Genomic DNA, 17,817 nt, shown 5'->3' on the forward strand with positions numbered 1-17,817 from the left:
CCTATTTTGCCAATTGGCCTGGACCCTTTACCTACACGGAGCCCTGCCGATACATCATGACTGGTCTGCCGACGTAACCGCACGAGGGGGCTACAACAGACTCTTCCGTCGCGACTTCCCACTTAGGCCCTTCTGCTAGCCTGCTAGCCCCGGCCCGCTAGCTGTCTAAATTGCCGTGTCTCCAGCCCGCCTAGCTACTCACTAGACCCCATGATCACTCGGCTACGCATGCCTCTCCCTAATGTCAATATGCCTTGTCCATTGCTGTTTTGGTTAGTGATTATTGTTTTATTTCACTGAGGAGCCTCCAGCCCTGCTCAATATGCCTTAGCTAACCCTTTTGTTCCATCTCCCACACATGCAGTGACCTCACCTGGTTTAAATGGTGTCTCTAGAGACAATACATCTCTCATTGTCACTCAATGCCTAGGTTTACCTCCACTGTATTCACATCCTACCATACCTTTGTCTGTACATTATAGTTCCCTGTAGCTCAGTTGGTAGAGCATGGTGTTTGCAACACCAGGGTTGTGGGTTCGATTCCCACGGGGGGCCAGCACAGAAATAAATGTATGAAATTGTATGAAATGTATGCATTCACTACTGTAAGTCGCTCTGGATAAGAGCGTCTGCTAAAATGACTAAAATGTAAAAAAATGCCTTGAATCTATTCTACCGCGCCCAGAAACCTGCTCCTTTTACTCTCTGTTCCGAACGTACTAGACAACCAGTTCTTATAGGCTTTAGCCGTACCCTTATCCTACTCCTCCTCTGTTCCTCTGGTGATGTAGAGGTTAATCCAGGCCCTGCAGTCCCTAGTTCCACTCCCATACCCCAGGCGTTCTCATTTGTTGACATCTGCAAGTGTAAAAGCCTTGGTTTCATGCATGTTAACATTAGAAGCCTCCTCCCTAAGTTTGTTTTATTCACTGCTTCAGCACACTCTGCCAACCCGGATGTCCTAGCCGTGTCTGAATCCTGGCTTAGGAAGGCCACCAAAAACCCTGAAATTTCCATCCCTAACTATAACATTTTCTGACAAGATAGAACTGCCAAAGGGGGCGGAGTTGCAATCTACTGCAGAGTTCTGTCTTACTATCCAGGTATGTGCCCAAACAATTTGAGCTTCTACTTTTAAAAATCCACCTTTGCAGAAACAAGTCACTCACCGTTGCTACTTGCTATAGACCACCTTCAGCCCCCAGCTGTGCCCTGGACACCATATGTGAATTGATTGCCCCCCATCTATCTTCAGAGCTCGTACTGTTAGGTGACCTAAACTGGGACATGCTTAACACCCCGGCCGTCCTACAATCTAAGCTAGATACCCTCAATCTCACACAAATGATCAATGAACCTACCAGGTACAACCCCAAATCTGTAAACACTCATAGATATCCGCCTACCCAACCTGCTCTCCAAATACACCTCTGCTGTCTTCAACCAGGATCTCAGCAATCACTGCCTCATTGCCTGCGTCCGTAATGGGTCTGCGGTCAAACAACCACCCCTCCACCCAAATCCAGATAGCTGATATTCTGAAAGAGCTGCAAAATCTGGACCCCTACAAATCAGCCGGGCTAGACAATCTGGACCCTCTTTTTCAAAAACTATCCGCCGCAGTTGTTGCAACCCCTATTACTAGCCTGTTCAACCTCTTCGAAAGCCAAGTTAACAAACAGATCACCGACTATTTCAAATCCCACCGTATCTTCTCCACTATGCAATCTGGTTTCCGAGTTGGTCATGGGTGCACCTCAGCCATGCTTAAGGTCCTAAACGATATCATAACCACCATCGATAAGAGACAATACTGTGCAGCTGTATTCATCGACCGGGCCAAAGCTTTCGACTCTGTCAATCACCACATTCTTATCGGCAGACTCAACAGCCTTGGTTTCAAATCAAATCAAATCACATTTTATTGGTCACATACACATGGTTAGCAGATGTTAATGCGAGTGTAGCGAAATGCTTGTGCTTCTAGTTCCGACCGTGCAGTAATATCTAACAAGTCATCTAACAATTTCACAACAACTACCTTATACACACAAGTGTAAAGGAATGAATAAGAATATGCACATATAAATATATGGATGAACGATAGCGGGCCGTGTCAGTGGCACTGTATTGTCCTCAAAGCGAGCAAAGAAGTTGTTTAGTTGGTCTGGGAGCAAGACATCGATGTCCGCGACGGGGCTGGTTTTCTTTTTGTAGTCCGTGATTGGCTGTAGACCCTGCCACATACCTCTCATGTCTGAGCCGTTGAATTGCGACACTACTTTGTCTCTATATTGATGCTTAGCTTGAGGATCGCCTTGCGGAGGGAATAGCTACACTGTTTGTATTCGGTTATGTTTCCGATAGCCTTGCCATGATTAAAAGCAGTGGTTCGCGCTTTCAGTTTTGCGTGAATGCTGCCATCAATCCACGGTTTCTGGTTGGGGAAGGTTTTAATATCCACCGTGGGTACCACATCACCGATGCACTTGCTAATAAACTCGCTCACCGAATCAGTGTTTACATCAATGCTATTGTCCGATGCTATCCGGGAAAATATCTCAGTACCCGTGATCGAAGCAATCTTGAAGCGTGGAATCAGATTGGTCGGACCAGCGTTGAACAGACCTGAGCACGGGCGTTTCCTGTTTTAGTTTCTGAGCTGGTCATGGGTGCACCTCAGCCATGCTCAAGGTCCTAAACGATATCATAACCGAATGACTGCCTCTCCTGTTTCCCCAACTACTTCTCAGACAGAGTTCAGTGTGTCAAATCGGACGGCCTGTTGTCCGGACCTCTGGCGTTCTCTATGGGGGTGCCACAGGGTTCAAATCTCGGGCCGACTCTCTTCTCTGTATACATCAATGATGTCGCTCTTGCTGCTGGTGATTCTCTGATCCAACTCTACGCAGACGACACCATTCTGTATATTTCTGGCCCTTCTTTGGACACTGTGTTAACTAACCTCCAGACGAGCTTCAATGCCATACAACACTCCTTCTGTGGCCTCCAACTGCTCTTAAATGCAAGTAAAACTAAATACATGCTCTTCAAATCGATCGCTGCCCGCACCTGCCTGCCCGTCTAGCATCACTACTCTGGACAGTTCTGACTTAGAATATGTGGACAACTACAAATACCTAGGTGTCTGGTTAGACTGTAAACTCTCCTTCCAGACTCACATTAAGCATCTCCAATCCAAAATTAAATCTAGAATCGGCTTCCTATTTTGCAACAAAGCATCCTTCACTCATGCTGCCAAACATACCCTCGTAAAACTGACTATCCTACCGATCCTCGACTTCGGCGATGTCATTTACAAAATAGCCTCCAACACTCCAGTCAGCAAATTGGATGCAGTCTATCACAGTGCCATCCGTTTTGTCACCAAAGCCCCATATACTACCCACCACTGTGACCTGTATGCTCTCGTTGGCTGGCTCTCGCTTCACATTCATCGTCAAACCCACTGGCTCCAGGTCATCTATAAGTCTTTTCTTGGTAAAGCCCCGCCTTATCTCAGATCACTGGTCACCATAGCAGCACCCACCCGTAGCACGCGCTCCAGCAGGTATATTTCACTGGTCATCCCCAAAGCCAATTCCCCATTTGGCCACCTTTCCTTCCAGTTCTCTGCTGCCAATGACCGGAACGAATTGCAAAAATCACTAAACCTGGAGACTCAAATCTCCCTCTCTAACTTTAAGCACCAGCTGTCAGAGCAGCTCACATATCACTGCACCTGTACATAGCACATCTGTAAATAGCCCATCCAAATACCTCATCCCCATACTGTTATTTTTTTTGTTGCTCCTTTGCACCCCAGTATCTCTACTTGCACATTCATCTATCACTCCCGTGTTTAATTGCAATTATTTTGCCACTATGGCCTATTTATTGCCTTACCTCCCTTATCTTACCTCATTTGCACACACTGTATTTTCTATTGTATTATTGACTGTATGTTTTGTTTATTCCATGTGTAACTCTGTGTTGTTGCTTGTATCGCACCGCTTTGCTTTATCTTGGCCAGGTCGCAGTTGTAAATGAGAACTTGTTCTCAACTAGCCTACCTGGTTAAATAAAGGTAAAATAAATAAAACATTTAAATCATGGAAAGAGCAGTTGTTTCTAACGTTTTGTACACTCAGTGTAACAGTATAAATTCCGACCCTCTCCTCACCCCTACCTGGGCTCGAACCAGGAACTCTCTGCACACATCGACGCTGTCACCCACGAAACATCGTTACCCATCGCTCCACAAGATCTCAGAACGAGTGACGTCACCGATTGCAACGCTATTTGCGCGCACCACCGCTGACGAGCTAGCCATTTCACATCGGTTACAGCAGCGCATGAGATGATGCATGGTAGTCTACCTTTTGAAAATACACGTCTTTGTTAGATTTTTCATTTGAATCTATAGGTCTATTGGTGTTTTTCATGATTTCAACAATTGTCTGATGTAGAATTCTTCTTTCTTTTCTCTCCAAAACTCTTGAACGTGCCGTCCTTGGCCAGCTCTCCTGCTATCTCTCTCAGAATGACCTTCTTGATCCTAATCAGTCAGGTTTCAAGACTGGGCATTCAACTGAGACTGCTCTTCTCTGTGTCACGGAGGCTCTCCGCACTGCTAAAGCTAACTCTCTCTCCTCTGCTCTCATCCTTCTAGACCTATCTGCTGCCTTTGATACTGTGAACCATCAGATCCTCCTCTCCACCCTCTCCGAGTTGGGCATCTCCGGCGCGGCCCACGCTTGGATTGCGTCCTACCTGACAGGTCGCTCCTACCAGGTGGCGTGGCGAGAATCTGTCTCCGCACCATGCGCTCTCACCACTGGTGTCCCCCAGGGCTCTGTTCTAGGCCCTCTCCTATTCTCGCTATACACCAAGTCACTTGGCTCTGTCATATCCTCACATGGTCTCTCCTATCATTGCTATGCAGACGACACACAATTAATCTTCTCCTTTCCCCCTTCTGATAACCAGGCGGCGAATCGCATCTCTGCATGTCTGTCAGACATATCAGTGTGGATGACGGATCACCAGCTCAAGCTGAACCTCGGCAAGACGGAGCTGCTCTTCCTCCCGGGGAAGGACTGCCCGTTCCATGATCTCGCCATCACGGTTGACAACTCCCTTGTGTCCTCCTCCCAGAGTGCTAAGAACCTTGGCGTGATCCTGGACAACACCCTGTCGTTCTCCACTAACATCAAGGCGGTGACCCGATCCTGTAGGTTCATGCTCTACAACATTCGCAGAGTACGACCCTGCCTCACACAGGAAGCGGCGCAGGTCCTAATCCAGGCACTTGTCATCTCCCGTCTGGATTACTGCAACTCGCTGTTGGCTGGGCTCCCTGCCTGTGCCATTAAACCCCTACAACTCATCCAGAACGCCGCAGCCCGTCTGGTGTTCAACCTTCCCAAGTTCTCTCACGTCACCCCGCTCCTCCGCTCTCTCCACTGGCTTCCAGTTGAAGCTCGCATCCGCTACAAGACCATGGTGATTGCCTACGGAGCTGTGAAGGGAACGGCACCTCCATACCTTCAGGCTCTGATCAGGCCCTACACCCAAACAAGGGCACTGCGTTCATCCACCACTGGCCTGCTGGCCCCCCTACCTCTGAGGAAGCACAGTTCCCGCTCAGCCCAGTCAAAACTGTTCGCTGCTCTGGCACCCCAATGGTGGAACAAGCTCCCTCACGACGCCAGGACAGCGGAGTCAATCACCACCTTCCGGAGACACCTGAAACCCCACCTCTTTAAGGAATACCTAGGATAGGATAAAGTAATCCTTCTAACCCCCCCCCTTAAAATATTTAGATGCACTATTGTAAAGTGGTTGTTCCACTGGATATCATAAGGTGAATGCACCATTTTGTAAGTCGCTCTGGATAAGAGCGTCTGCTAAATGACTTAAATGTAATGTAATGTAATGTAGAATCAGGTGTTATTAGGCCTACAATGTAATTCATTAATGATTATAACATCTCATGGAACTACTTTGTAAGGAATTTGAATACAATGTAACCGTAACGTGTGTGAATGTTGTAAGAAAAGTAGTAAAAACAGAATCACGAACGAACACTTATTGGCTACATTATATTGTAACGACCCTGGGTTTATAACGTTGCTGGTTGCGAGCAAGAAGCACATCAATTACTTAGCTGATGTAAACTAGCGCTTTTCCAATATTTGAATAATGTACCGCTCCACTCCTGTCAAACACATTTTATATCCACATAGTCAGTATTACATCCTATCTAAATCATTTATCCTGTCAATATGACCACGTCGTCAAATTGTACCTTCCTTTAGATTGTTGACAACACCACACAAAGATAAACAGTCTGACAGTTCAATGTAGCTTACAGCAGTCAATAGGCTACAGACAAAATATGTTATTGTCGCCCACCCTGATAACCGCACAACATGTGCTTCGATGTTACCAAGTAACCTATATTGTTTTTGCTGCAACCACGCAGTTGATCTTGCACACACATACCCATTGGAGTTTCAGTCAGAAATCCGGGTTGTTGATTCTGTACGCGAGGCATTTTCTAATCAAACGAAGGAGCTGGATATAGGCCCAGAATTATGATTCAAGGTTAAACACTAGATACCTAACAAGCAGAACAAATAGTCCAACTTGTCCACTGCTATGAACTAATGCAGGCGTGATATTTGATTGCAGTGGCATTCTCTAAAGCAGACGTCCCCGCGCCGTTACGGTTGTTGTCGCTTTTACGTCAACATACATTGACATGTCCACTCTCTTCATCTGTCGTGAACAGCGGAGCATCAATAAGTGCAGTTTTGAGCAATAGTCACGCTCCAGTTACAGGGCTCGTCCTCTGCCCAGGCGTTGCCGACACATGCCAGATCTTACAGCGCCTGGATAAGGTTTTTAACCATCAGCTAACCACATCATATGTTATACCAATCTGTCAGTCGATGACGTCATCGATAACGTCGCACGTAACCATTGGTTGATGCGTGCAACGTCTGAGCAGGGAATGCGACCACATTCACATCAGACAGTCCAACTCAAGACAGAAGTCCATTTAAATCAGTCCTAAAATCATCATAGGAACATTTTCATATAGACTAAATCTGAAAAAGGCAAACACTCGTTTTAGCCTAGTTTTTTAAATCCAAAATAACTAGATATATTTCGTTCCTGCTTTTTTAATTCGTTTTTATTATTGTTATAATACAGTAGCCTAGTTGTAACAGTTATTTTGATCATACAGGACGACATATTAGCTGACAAGAGGCTCATTTTACGCAAGAGTGGACTAAAATAGAGAATTTGAGATGTTCGAGCGCCACCCCATATCAAAACTGAAAATAGTTTCCATCAACTCCTATAAACTGCAGGGTCTTACATAGTGTTCCCTTTCATTGTGATCTGCGCTAATAGGCCTACTACCCATGATTAATTACTAACCTAATCATACGATGTTGCGTGGCGTGTAGCACTGAGGCAGACATTATGCTGTATCTGATTGGATATTCAAGGTGGACGCAATTGATTTATTAAAAAAAAAAAGTAGTATTATATTTTACAATGATTTTAATTCAATTAGCCTATAGTCTGTTTAGTGCATCTACCTGGCCTTTCACCTGACCATCTCATATAAAAAGGCCAAGTCGTGATAATGTAACTAGGCTAATTGACAAATACCAGGGTACATAATAGATACATGATAAAAGATAAGTAAAGCAAAAATGATATAGCCTAATGTTATAATGTGTAACAAGATCTAGGCCTATAACACATATATCACCCTTCAGTAGGCCTAACAAGTAAACAATTTGATTAATTAGCAGTATTAAAATAGCTATCTACGTTTGATTAATAAGAAAAGTGTTAAAATAACTATCTAGGCCTACAACAAATATATCACCCTTCAGTGGGCCTAACAAGCAAACCATTTGATTAAGAAGCAGTGTTAAAATAACTATCTACATTTTATTTATAAGCAAAGTGTTAAAATAACTATTTTGGTGCGTGCGAGAACATTTCCTTTCACAAATAAGAAAAAAAAAAGGAGCACAATGGTAAATTAAATATGTTTTTCCATGACGACATGTCTCCTTTCATGTAAAACAATATCAAAAACGAAACAAAAAAACCAGCAAGTCCATGGGCTAGCAGATCGGGACGTGACTGGCGTGCAGATAGATAGCCCTTGATGATGAGATATATTTGAACTTCGCAGAACGACGTTTATGGTGATCATTCGATGATGGGCGGTTGCACACATTGGGTCTGTACTTTCAGAGTGAGATGCGGAGACTTAATGCACGATCATCAATACACTACTGAAATGTACCAGTTGCATGCCATTTTGCCTAGCCTTCAGCAAACAATGGCCATTTAAAAAAGCACAAACATAGATTCAAAATTAGTGATAAAACCCCAGTTAATCCAGATTTGTGCACGACGGTGTCTGACGGTAGCATGTTGGGAATGACAGAAATATTGTTTTTGGTGTGCTGCGGCTTTGCCTGAGTCTCAGCTCAGTTCAACAGACAATGGTGATCTGGTGTGCGTGTGCAGAATACCGTACATCGGGCCATGCACTGTTGCCAAAAGTTCTTCTCCGATAAAAAAAAAAGCCCTTGCCCCCCCCCCACACACACACACCAGTTTTCCTCTTTTCAGTGTTCACTCATTCATTCTATGATGCTCGCCTAGTTGAGAGGATATTCTCTGTGCCCTGCTCCCGTTGTTTGCGTTAAACTTTCTAATGAAATCAAAAATTACTTTTTGACCAATTTAGAATTCGTTCTACTTAGGGTCAAGAGGGATTCAATACACTCAATTACTTTCCCTGCAAAAGAAAACTCCAGGTATGTAAAGATACGTTTTTAATATTTTTGGGAAATCAGACCCAGGAGTTGAGTCCCAAAAATGTTTTAAATAGTTTTTCAATGTAGTTTGGTCCTCAAACTTAAAAAAACTGCAATGGATTTCCATAACTTTCTAAGGATGTTAGGATGTGTCCCTTTAATTCCTTGGGGACGGTAGTAGATGTGATTGGTTTAACAAGTACCTTTCTCCGTGAAGAATTATGGAGCCCAATTGTACTGCGGGAGGGGCTGAGGAAGAGCACCATGGAAACTACTCACCAAATCCAGTAAGTCCGCTTTAGAATACAGACAATGACATGAAAACGAATTGATATCTGGGACTTATTCTACTTTCTACTAGTGCATGTCACAAGAGGTTTGGGGTACCATTCCTCATGAATTTAATTTATAATTAATTCAACTCCCATTTCTATCTGAATAGAATATAATAGGATACAATAGAATAGAGAGTTCTTAAAAACAAAACTCACCTTCATTAAGGAAGTGACATTCTAAAAACCCCAGGGGGTTCCACTGACCGCTGGGGATCTTTCTGGGGCCTCTCGATGCTGAGAATCAGTGTATAACATCTGGCTGTCACCGTGACCCTTCAGCTTGGCTGCAGCTGTTGCTCCAAGCAGGAAGGTCAGCCTTGAGGAGGAGAGATCTCCCAAAGAGAGCCACTGGGGTCACGGCGAATGTCAATTTAGCAGAACATGGTGGGACATGATGGAACATGATGGGACAGGACCATTGCGGAGTAGTGTTGCTATAGCGGATGTCATACAGTTAAAAAAAAGTAAATACTTGATACAAAGGGAATAATACCATTTATCTAAAAAATAAACATGGCGGTTAACCTAAAAAACATGGGTGATTATAATAATCAAAATATGTATTTCTGTGATGAGTTGGAACAAATAGATAGTGATTGTTAACATCGTGGCAAGGCAAAGTCAGACTGGGAAGATTCTTACCTTCCTTTTCCCGTCTCATTTTTCCTTGTGCCAGTCTGCCGAGGTGACGCCTGGCAAGCACGCGGTGGCAGAGGCCTTGGAAGAGGTGCAGGAGGAGTTGATAGAACATCAACCTCTGGAGCAGGAAGACCTGAACTTCGAGAAGTGGAAGCCGAAGCCAAAACCCAAGAGGACGCTCCACGAGAAAGCGTTCGATGTGAAGACATATCTATGGAACGCTGAGACCAGAGAGTTCATGGGCCGCACTGGGCATAGCTGGTGTAAGTAGAAGTGCTCAGTTTGCACAAGTGCTCAGTAGTAGCGGTAGTAACTGCGTGTTGCCCATGCAAATCATATCATACAAAATATATCACCCACAAGAAAATGAATTCTGTGTTCAAAGCTGCAACAGGCCTGATGACACATTGGTTCTTAATTTTTATATAAATCCATTAAGTTCTCTTTCAAGTGTAATCATTACAATTTTAATTGCCAATGGTTGAAGGCAAAAGTGCTGGTTTCGTGGCTTATTGATTTTGGATGATGGTTGGGGTGGGCTGGGGCAGTGGGTGGGCTGGGGGGTAGAAAGAAACGTGTCTCCCCAGTCCATCGGCCCTGCTCACTGTACTGCGAGTGTGTGTGTCCAAGCTGAATGTTTACATAGGTGCACAGACAACTCTGTCCCGATGCGGACAAAAACAAGGCTGCCTGGGGACGGTTTCCCGGTGGGAGTGCGCTGTTCTGAGTCACACGCTGGCCTGGAATCACATTCCTCATACCCCTCACCCAGCTTTCCACTGCCTTTTTCACAAAGCCCCCGTGACCTCCGCATTTGACCCTAGCGTGCTCGTGGCCCCACGGTCGCAGGCGAACACGTAAAGAGTAGACAAGCAAGTTTTTTTTCCGTAGACAGAAAAAGTTGTCAAATTTCATTGCCGGTTTGGCGCAGTCCGCCAGACAAACTTTATTGGCAGAGGCTGTTACCTAGAGTTTGTTGAGTCGGTGATGATGGAGCAGGGTTCTTGATCCGACAGCCTGGTTGCTATGCGATCTGACAGCCTCGTTACTATGTGACTCGTTTGGGTTTGAACTCCCTCAAGCCTAACCGATGCACCACCATTCGAGAGCACTAACATACGAGACCGGTTCAACAGGCCAAGCTTTGAGAAAATGACACAAGCAAGAGCATGTTCCTCCTTCCTTGTCTGAAAATGAGTGTTTTTTCCCTCATCGTGCCCAGTACTGAAGAAGACAAGAGGCCAGGCTCAAGACAGGAAGCGATTGCTTAAGAAAGCAATGTGTGCACACTTGTGAAGGAATGGGGCCCCATGTGCCTCCTGGCAAGAAAGGAGGGGGGACTGAGTTTGAAGTCGGTGATGTGTGTCCTGTGTGAGAGGAGTGTGAGAGGGGGACACAATACCAGAGTGGGGTGATCGGAGCTCCTTGGAGCTGGCCGCGGCTCTAAGGCTGCAAAAGACCGTCACTATGATGGCAACCGGAGGTTCACTGTGTTCCTGAGTGAAAGGACAGCTGGGAGAATTCTCACTGAGCTCAAACAGAAAGGCCTTTGTGGGCTCAGGGGACGCAAAGCTGGCTGCAACCAGTCTCCTGTGAAATTGCCTGCGCAGCAAAATCCATTTAAATTTAGGGAACATTTGGGTTTGATTAGTTGCTAATGGACTGTTAATTGTAATTTGGGGAGAACAATGGTAGTTCTCAAGGTTTCCTTTTTCACACAGTTCAGGTAATTTGAATGAGTTTGTTAACAAATTAGTTTCGTAACAAAGTACAAACTGATCGGAGTGATTTCCATTTACAGACGTGGAGAGGCAACACTTAATTATTGGTTAAACACATTGGTGAGCATCCTGAGCAAAGACAGTAGAAGTGTCTAGACAGCCCAGACAGTTCCAAATTCCAACATAATAACTGGAGATTCTTTATACTTCATTATTTTCCCCAACTCAAATCAAAGAATTTCCATTGTGATGCACTCTGATAGCCATAACCACAACTATTACCCTTACTGTTCTTCTTATGATCTCCATTAAACTGAGTTATAGTGACTGTGAATGTAATTCGTTCTCTATATCTGACCTCCATGTTACCTCCTTCTAGTTCTGATCATCCTCTTTTACACTGCACTGTATGCCTTCCTGGCGGCCATGTTTGGTGCCTGTATGTGGTGCCTCATGCTGTCCATCAGCCCCTACCATCCAACCCACAACGACAGGGTGATGCCACCAGGTAAATATGAATTCTAACCCCCCACTCCCTATTTCTCTCTCATTCTATCCCTTTATCCATCCTCTATCTGTCCATTCTATCTGAACGTAAGCACAGTTGACTGTCTATGGGTTTCCTTTGGCAGGTATGACGATGTCCCCACAACTGGATGGGCACTATGAAATCGCCTTCAACGCCTCCGACCGCAAGTCTTGGAAGAAGTATGCAAAGCTAATGGAGGAACAGCTAAGATGTGAGTCAGATACCAAACATGGTGGAATAGTTGGCATTTTGATAAACTTGAATAGTAACTTGCAGGAGTGTGGTCTGAAAGTTAGCTGAAGATAATGTATATTTTTGCTGGATTCGATGGGATTCAAATGTTGGGGACATGTTGGGGGTATGACATTGAAGCAGAGCAGGCACACAGTTAGTTAATCCTCTCCCCCTTACCTTCCCTACCTTTGTCCCCTGTCCCAACTGCCACTGGGAGAACTGCATGCTGGGAAGGGAAAGCCTCTTTGTGGGCAGAGCGTATCCATTGAGTTCTGCTGCTTTTTTTCCGTTCTTCAGCAGTCCGCTTTGTCAGACTGCCTGAATCAGAGGCCTGGCGGAGCAATCGGTTTATTTATGGGACCCCCCCTCCCCCCTCATGGCCCTTGTTTTTTAACATTCTCCATTTCCAAAAACAAAAAATAATTGTTTCATTTCTCTCTTTCAGCGTACAATGATGCCCTACAAGAGCAGAGGAACATCCAGTGTCCGCAGGATGCATACTTCATGCAGGACGACCAGGAGGAGAGCGCAGAGAGGAAGTCGTGCCAGTTCAAGAGGTCCTGGCTGGGCGAGTGCTCAGGGCTCCAGGACCCCCACTTTGGCTTCTCCCAGGGGAAACCCTGCATTCTCCTCCGAATGAACCGGGTAAGACACAGCTCAGATCAGATTTTATGAGATCTCCCCCATGGAGGGCCCCTCTGTTAGCCTGGTTCTAGATCTGTTTGTGCTGAGAGAACACCTCCTGTGGTCGTTGTCATGCCAAACATGATTGGCACTATCATAGGAGTTGGGAAAGACAGTCCAAACAGATCTGAGCTCAGGCTATCACTCTATAGCATCAGTCAAGTAACATGAACTTCATCCTAAAGCTGCATATATAATCAGCGATTGCTAAGAGGTAGTGTTATTTGTTATAGTCGTAAAGTGGAGTTTATCGATGAAATGGAGGAAGATGCCATTGAGGTAATCTGAGATAGATACAGACATTTCAGTGACATCTTGTGGCCATTGTGAGGAGCAGATAAAAACGTTATTGTAATGTGATTACAGCAATTCTGTGACTCTAGTCAATGTTATTGTTACCATTATATACTGTAGCCTAAAGTTGTCCCCATTTGGAAAATTCTAGAGTGAAACCTGGTGGGGATATCCAAAATGAATCTTATTGCTAGGTAGATGATTAGACACATTTTTTTAAATTAAATGTTAATAAATCCTGGCTTGGTAAAGTTGAACAAGACACAATATACAGCTGGTCTCAGCTGGAGGTTAGAATGGAAACATTCAACCCAAAATTAGGTGGATGACACCTTATGTCATGATTGGTGAAAAGCCTCAGAAGAAAACTGAAGACAGCCACTGGGAATAATAAATATGCATAGATTTGCAACATTGTTTCTCAACAAAATGATGATATAACAATACAAGGGTCCTTTTATTGCTCTCAACCTGTAGATTCTTGGCTATTTACCTGGTCAAGGCACTCCAGTAAATGTGACCTGTGGAGTCAAGGTACAGTAGCAGACAGCATTCTTCCCTTCAAACATCTCAACCATAACCTGGCTGTAAAAGCTCTCTTCATAACTGAATATCATAACTGCTTATGGAACATGGTGTTAGTCACAAAAATATGACTCACTGTGAACTCTCACTCTTTCAGAAAGGAGTGCCAGAAAGCTTGGGAGAACTTCAGTTCTTCCCCAAAAGCATTTTCAACCTGATGTACTACCCGTACTATGGGAAGCTGAGACACGTAAGTGAGGATTTTCAGCAGCATGAATAACACTGCTGCTCTCGTGATCTAGATTATATGCATGACCATAGTGACGATAGCCACTCAAGTTGCTTTTGTCCCATATCCCTTCTCCCAGGTGAACTACACAGCGCCGGTGGTGGCCGTGCGCTTCAATGGGCTGCAGTACGACACCCACATTGTTGTAAAATGCAAACTCAATGGCAAGGGCATCATCAATGATTCACCTACCGATCGCTTCCTAGGCAGTGTGTCCTTCTCCTTTGATGTGGGCGCATAGTAGTATTCCCCATCCTACTGTTGGTGTGATGTCCTCATGACAACCAGGAGACAGGAGAATATAGGGGGGAAAAATCTCATTATGTTGAATCCTTGTTTTTCATAAAATAGTTGACCAGCTTCTCTCTTCTCCCATTCCCTGCTGTACCCTTGTGCCTTTTGCTGAAAATAGCTAAATATTTTTGAATGTTAATGGATCATAAGCACAGACACCTCACCCATAGTCCTGAGCACAAGTTAAGTAGACAAACTGAATATTACCATTGAATACTTAGCAAGATTAATACCACTAGCTAGGTTTATGAAATACAAGGTTCATCTCACAGGTATATTATTATACAGTACAAGCTGCCCTATAGTTAGTCTCTGTAGCTATGCAATTCCATTTATAATTTAAGACATTAATAGACCATTATTAATAGACAGAAATACATACTGCACAATAAGAATATAAGCGGAACATGTTAAGCACATTTCGATTTGAAATCAAATTCTGTACTAATTTCTTTTGAATTTGTATCTTTCAACATCATATCTATTGTGTTTTGTAGACTCCAAAGGCTACCATATGAACAATGGCAGGACACTTTTACTTACACAGTAAAAAAAGAAACAGTAAATGACTAGGTTACATTTCAGGTTGTGTTGTTTGATAGCTCCTTATTCCACATGTATTGATCATATATAAGCCCTATGCTGCAGTTTTGTTTCCTTTTGTATGAACACAACAAGACTGCTACTGAGAATGTAATACCGCAGGCTGACATTGATCACTATATTAGCTGATGGAAACTAAGATCTACTCTGTAAACAGACAGAGTTCACACCGTTGATAAACTTGTATACCAGTCTTGCACGCTCTTAACGAAATAACAGGCTATTTTGATATAGGCCTATACTTAATCCTTGTTACTGTATTTTTGCTATGATTCTACTAAACCTGGTATCCATGTTGTATTTATTCTGATGTATACTGTAATAAATACAATGTTGATAAGAACAATGTTTTTCCATAGGAATGTATTACCTAATTGTGTAGCAGGCCAAAATATATTATTTTAAGTGGTGATATATTTTTACATGAAACTCTTCTCTAATGTTGGTTGTCAAGCAGACTACATTAAACATAACCTATTACACACGCACAAACAAGATAGGTCTACTTTGCCCAGATATGTTCAAAGGCATTGCAGAATTATTTATTCATTTTATTCCATAATGTTGACATGGTGCAATCAATTATCAAAACTGCCTAAAGAATTGGAGATTCGAGCTGAGAATTATTCAAATAGTGAGCGTTATGCCAATTCATATTGTTTAATAAAACAATAACACTGTAGCAAATGTAAACAATAAACTTGAAACTGAATTGACTAATTTAACAAGGTGTATCTGTCATTGTGTACTGTTAAGAAATCCTGAAAAAAATGACCTGATTTGACACTTGTCAAGTATCAAACCACAGCATATCAAGTCAAATCAAATGACATTGTTTATTTGAGAGGCTTACTGATACGCAAAACAACAAACACTAAGGTTTAGGGATGCATTCGAATGGTTAAGGTTTGGGATAAGGATACGGTTAAACTTAAGTTCATGCATTAATTCTGAGTGGTTAAATTAAGGGTTAAGGTTTGGAAAGACTTAAAAAAACAAAAACAAAAACGAGTGTCTAGCACTGGGATTGAACACTCAACCCTCAGAGCCTGACGCCTCGATCACACCGACAGCATCATTGCATTTTGGTACACCAGAAGTACATTCATTTCCAATGGAACGCTGTGTTTGCCTTACAGCATTGCGTTGCAGAGGCAGTTGCAGTGCATTCTGTCTGTGGCATACGTTGGATTTATCGAACGTATGCGTCAAACTTTGCATAGAAGGCTTGACAGAAATGGTAGCAGAAGGTGAATGTTGCACACATTTTGTTGCACACCAATCCAGATGATGCTGCGTACCATTTTGCGTAATGACTGTCGGTGTGATCAAAGCACGAGTCTGCAGTTTAAACACAACAGATTAAACACAAGCCTACTAGATGGAAATAGGTGTTCACGTTGCCCCTAGAGGACAGTTTAGCTTCCACATTTTGCCAATTCTGGAACAAGAGAATACAAATACTCTTATCTTGACATATTCAAAGTTATATCATACGCTCTCTCCATGTCATATCCTTGTTCTCCACTGTCACTTCCCAGTTTGTGTGTGACTTCAAGTGTAATATAGATATATATATTTTTTTACAATATATTGAGGACTCCTTTTCTAACCAGCTGCATAAAAAATACACTCCAGGTTCTAACAGACAACAAATGCGTACGAATTACTTTTTTTTTTTTTTTTTTTTTACATTTTAGTCATTTAGCAGACGCTCTTATCCAGAGCGACTTACAGTAGTGAATACATACATTTCATACAATTTCATACATTTTTTTTTTTTTCTTTTTTTTTCTGTGCTGGCCCCCCGTGGGAATCGAACCCACAACCCTGGTGTTGCAAACACCATGCTCTACCAACTGAGCTACAGGGAAGGCTTCGTAACATATCCCTAACCCACCCACCCAAAAAATGTGAGGAAACATATCACAGGAAAAGGATGACATAGGACACAATTTGATGACGTAGTACACAAAAAAATGGGGCCCACTTTTGTCTCGTGAGCACCACTTTCAAAACTACTGGCTGAAATTATATATTTTTTTGTGTGCACATAAATATGTCAAACACTTTTCTTGTTGAAATACATAGAATATCAAAAGTCAGGGTGTGGGACCATTGGCTTCTCAATGGAAAATAGTGAAATCCACAAAAACATTATGTAAAAAATATAAAAGAAAATATATATTTTTAAACTTTGTAAAATCGCCCACACAGTGCATTCGGGAAGTATTCAGACCCCTGAATTTTTGTTACATTGCAGCCATTTTCTAAAATTAAATTATTCTTTCCCCCTCAATCTACCTACAATACCCCATTACAACAAAGCAAAAACAGAATTACAAAAATTGAAATATCACATTTACATAAGTTTTCGGACCCTTTACTCAGTACTTTGTTGATGCACCTTTGACAGTGATTACAGCCTTGAATCTTCTTGGGTATGACGCTACAAGGTTGGCACACCTGTATTTTGGGAGTTTCTGCCATTGTTCTCTGCAGATCCTCTCAAGCTCGGTCAGGTTGGATGGGGAATGTCGCTGCACAGCTATTTTCAGGTCTCTCCAGAGATGTTCGATCGGGTTCAAGTCCGGGCTCTGGCTGGGCCACTCAAGGACATTCAGAAACTTGTCCCAAAACCACTCCTGCGTTGTCTTGGCTGTGTGCTTATGGTCGTTGTCCTGTTGGAAGGTGAACCTTCACTCTAGTCTGAGGTCCTGAGAGCTCTGGAGGTTTTCATCAAGGATCTCTGTACTTTGCTCCGTTCATCTTCCCCTCGATCCTGCTTAGTCTCCCAGTCCCTGCCACT

General features: G+C 43.3%; 2 protein-coding genes across 2 annotated transcripts in view; one reads left to right on the forward strand and one right to left on the reverse strand.

The window, feature by feature from the left end:
- Nucleotides 1–6,934, reverse strand: part of LOC106611519 (transmembrane protein 255A) — a 33,954-nt gene extending 27,020 nt beyond the window's left edge. Inside the window, exon 1 of the mRNA XM_045724970.1 lies at nt 6,508–6,934. Within this exon, the coding sequence (XP_045580926.1) occupies nt 6,508–6,559 (52 nt within the window). The 5' untranslated portion in view covers nt 6,560–6,934. The remainder of the gene's footprint in view (nt 1–6,507) is intronic.
- A 1,814-nt stretch (nt 6,935–8,748) lies between these two features.
- On the forward strand, nt 8,749–15,733 carry atp1b4 (ATPase Na+/K+ transporting subunit beta 4). Its single transcript, NM_001173956.1, is given in 9 exon segments — nt 8,749–8,861; nt 9,079–9,148; nt 9,873–10,098; nt 11,936–12,064; nt 12,189–12,296; nt 12,765–12,964; nt 13,775–13,831; nt 13,980–14,072; nt 14,191–15,733. Coding segments are annotated over 8 exon segments (1,041 nt in total). The 5' UTR covers nt 8,749–8,861; nt 9,079–9,082; the 3' UTR covers nt 14,353–15,733.
- Nucleotides 15,734–17,817: the final 2,084 nt, after the last annotated feature.

Source organism: Salmo salar, chromosome ssa09, assembly GCF_905237065.1.
Source record: "Salmo salar chromosome ssa09, Ssal_v3.1, whole genome shotgun sequence".
Classification (NCBI taxonomy): Eukaryota; Metazoa; Chordata; class Actinopteri; order Salmoniformes; family Salmonidae; genus Salmo; species Salmo salar.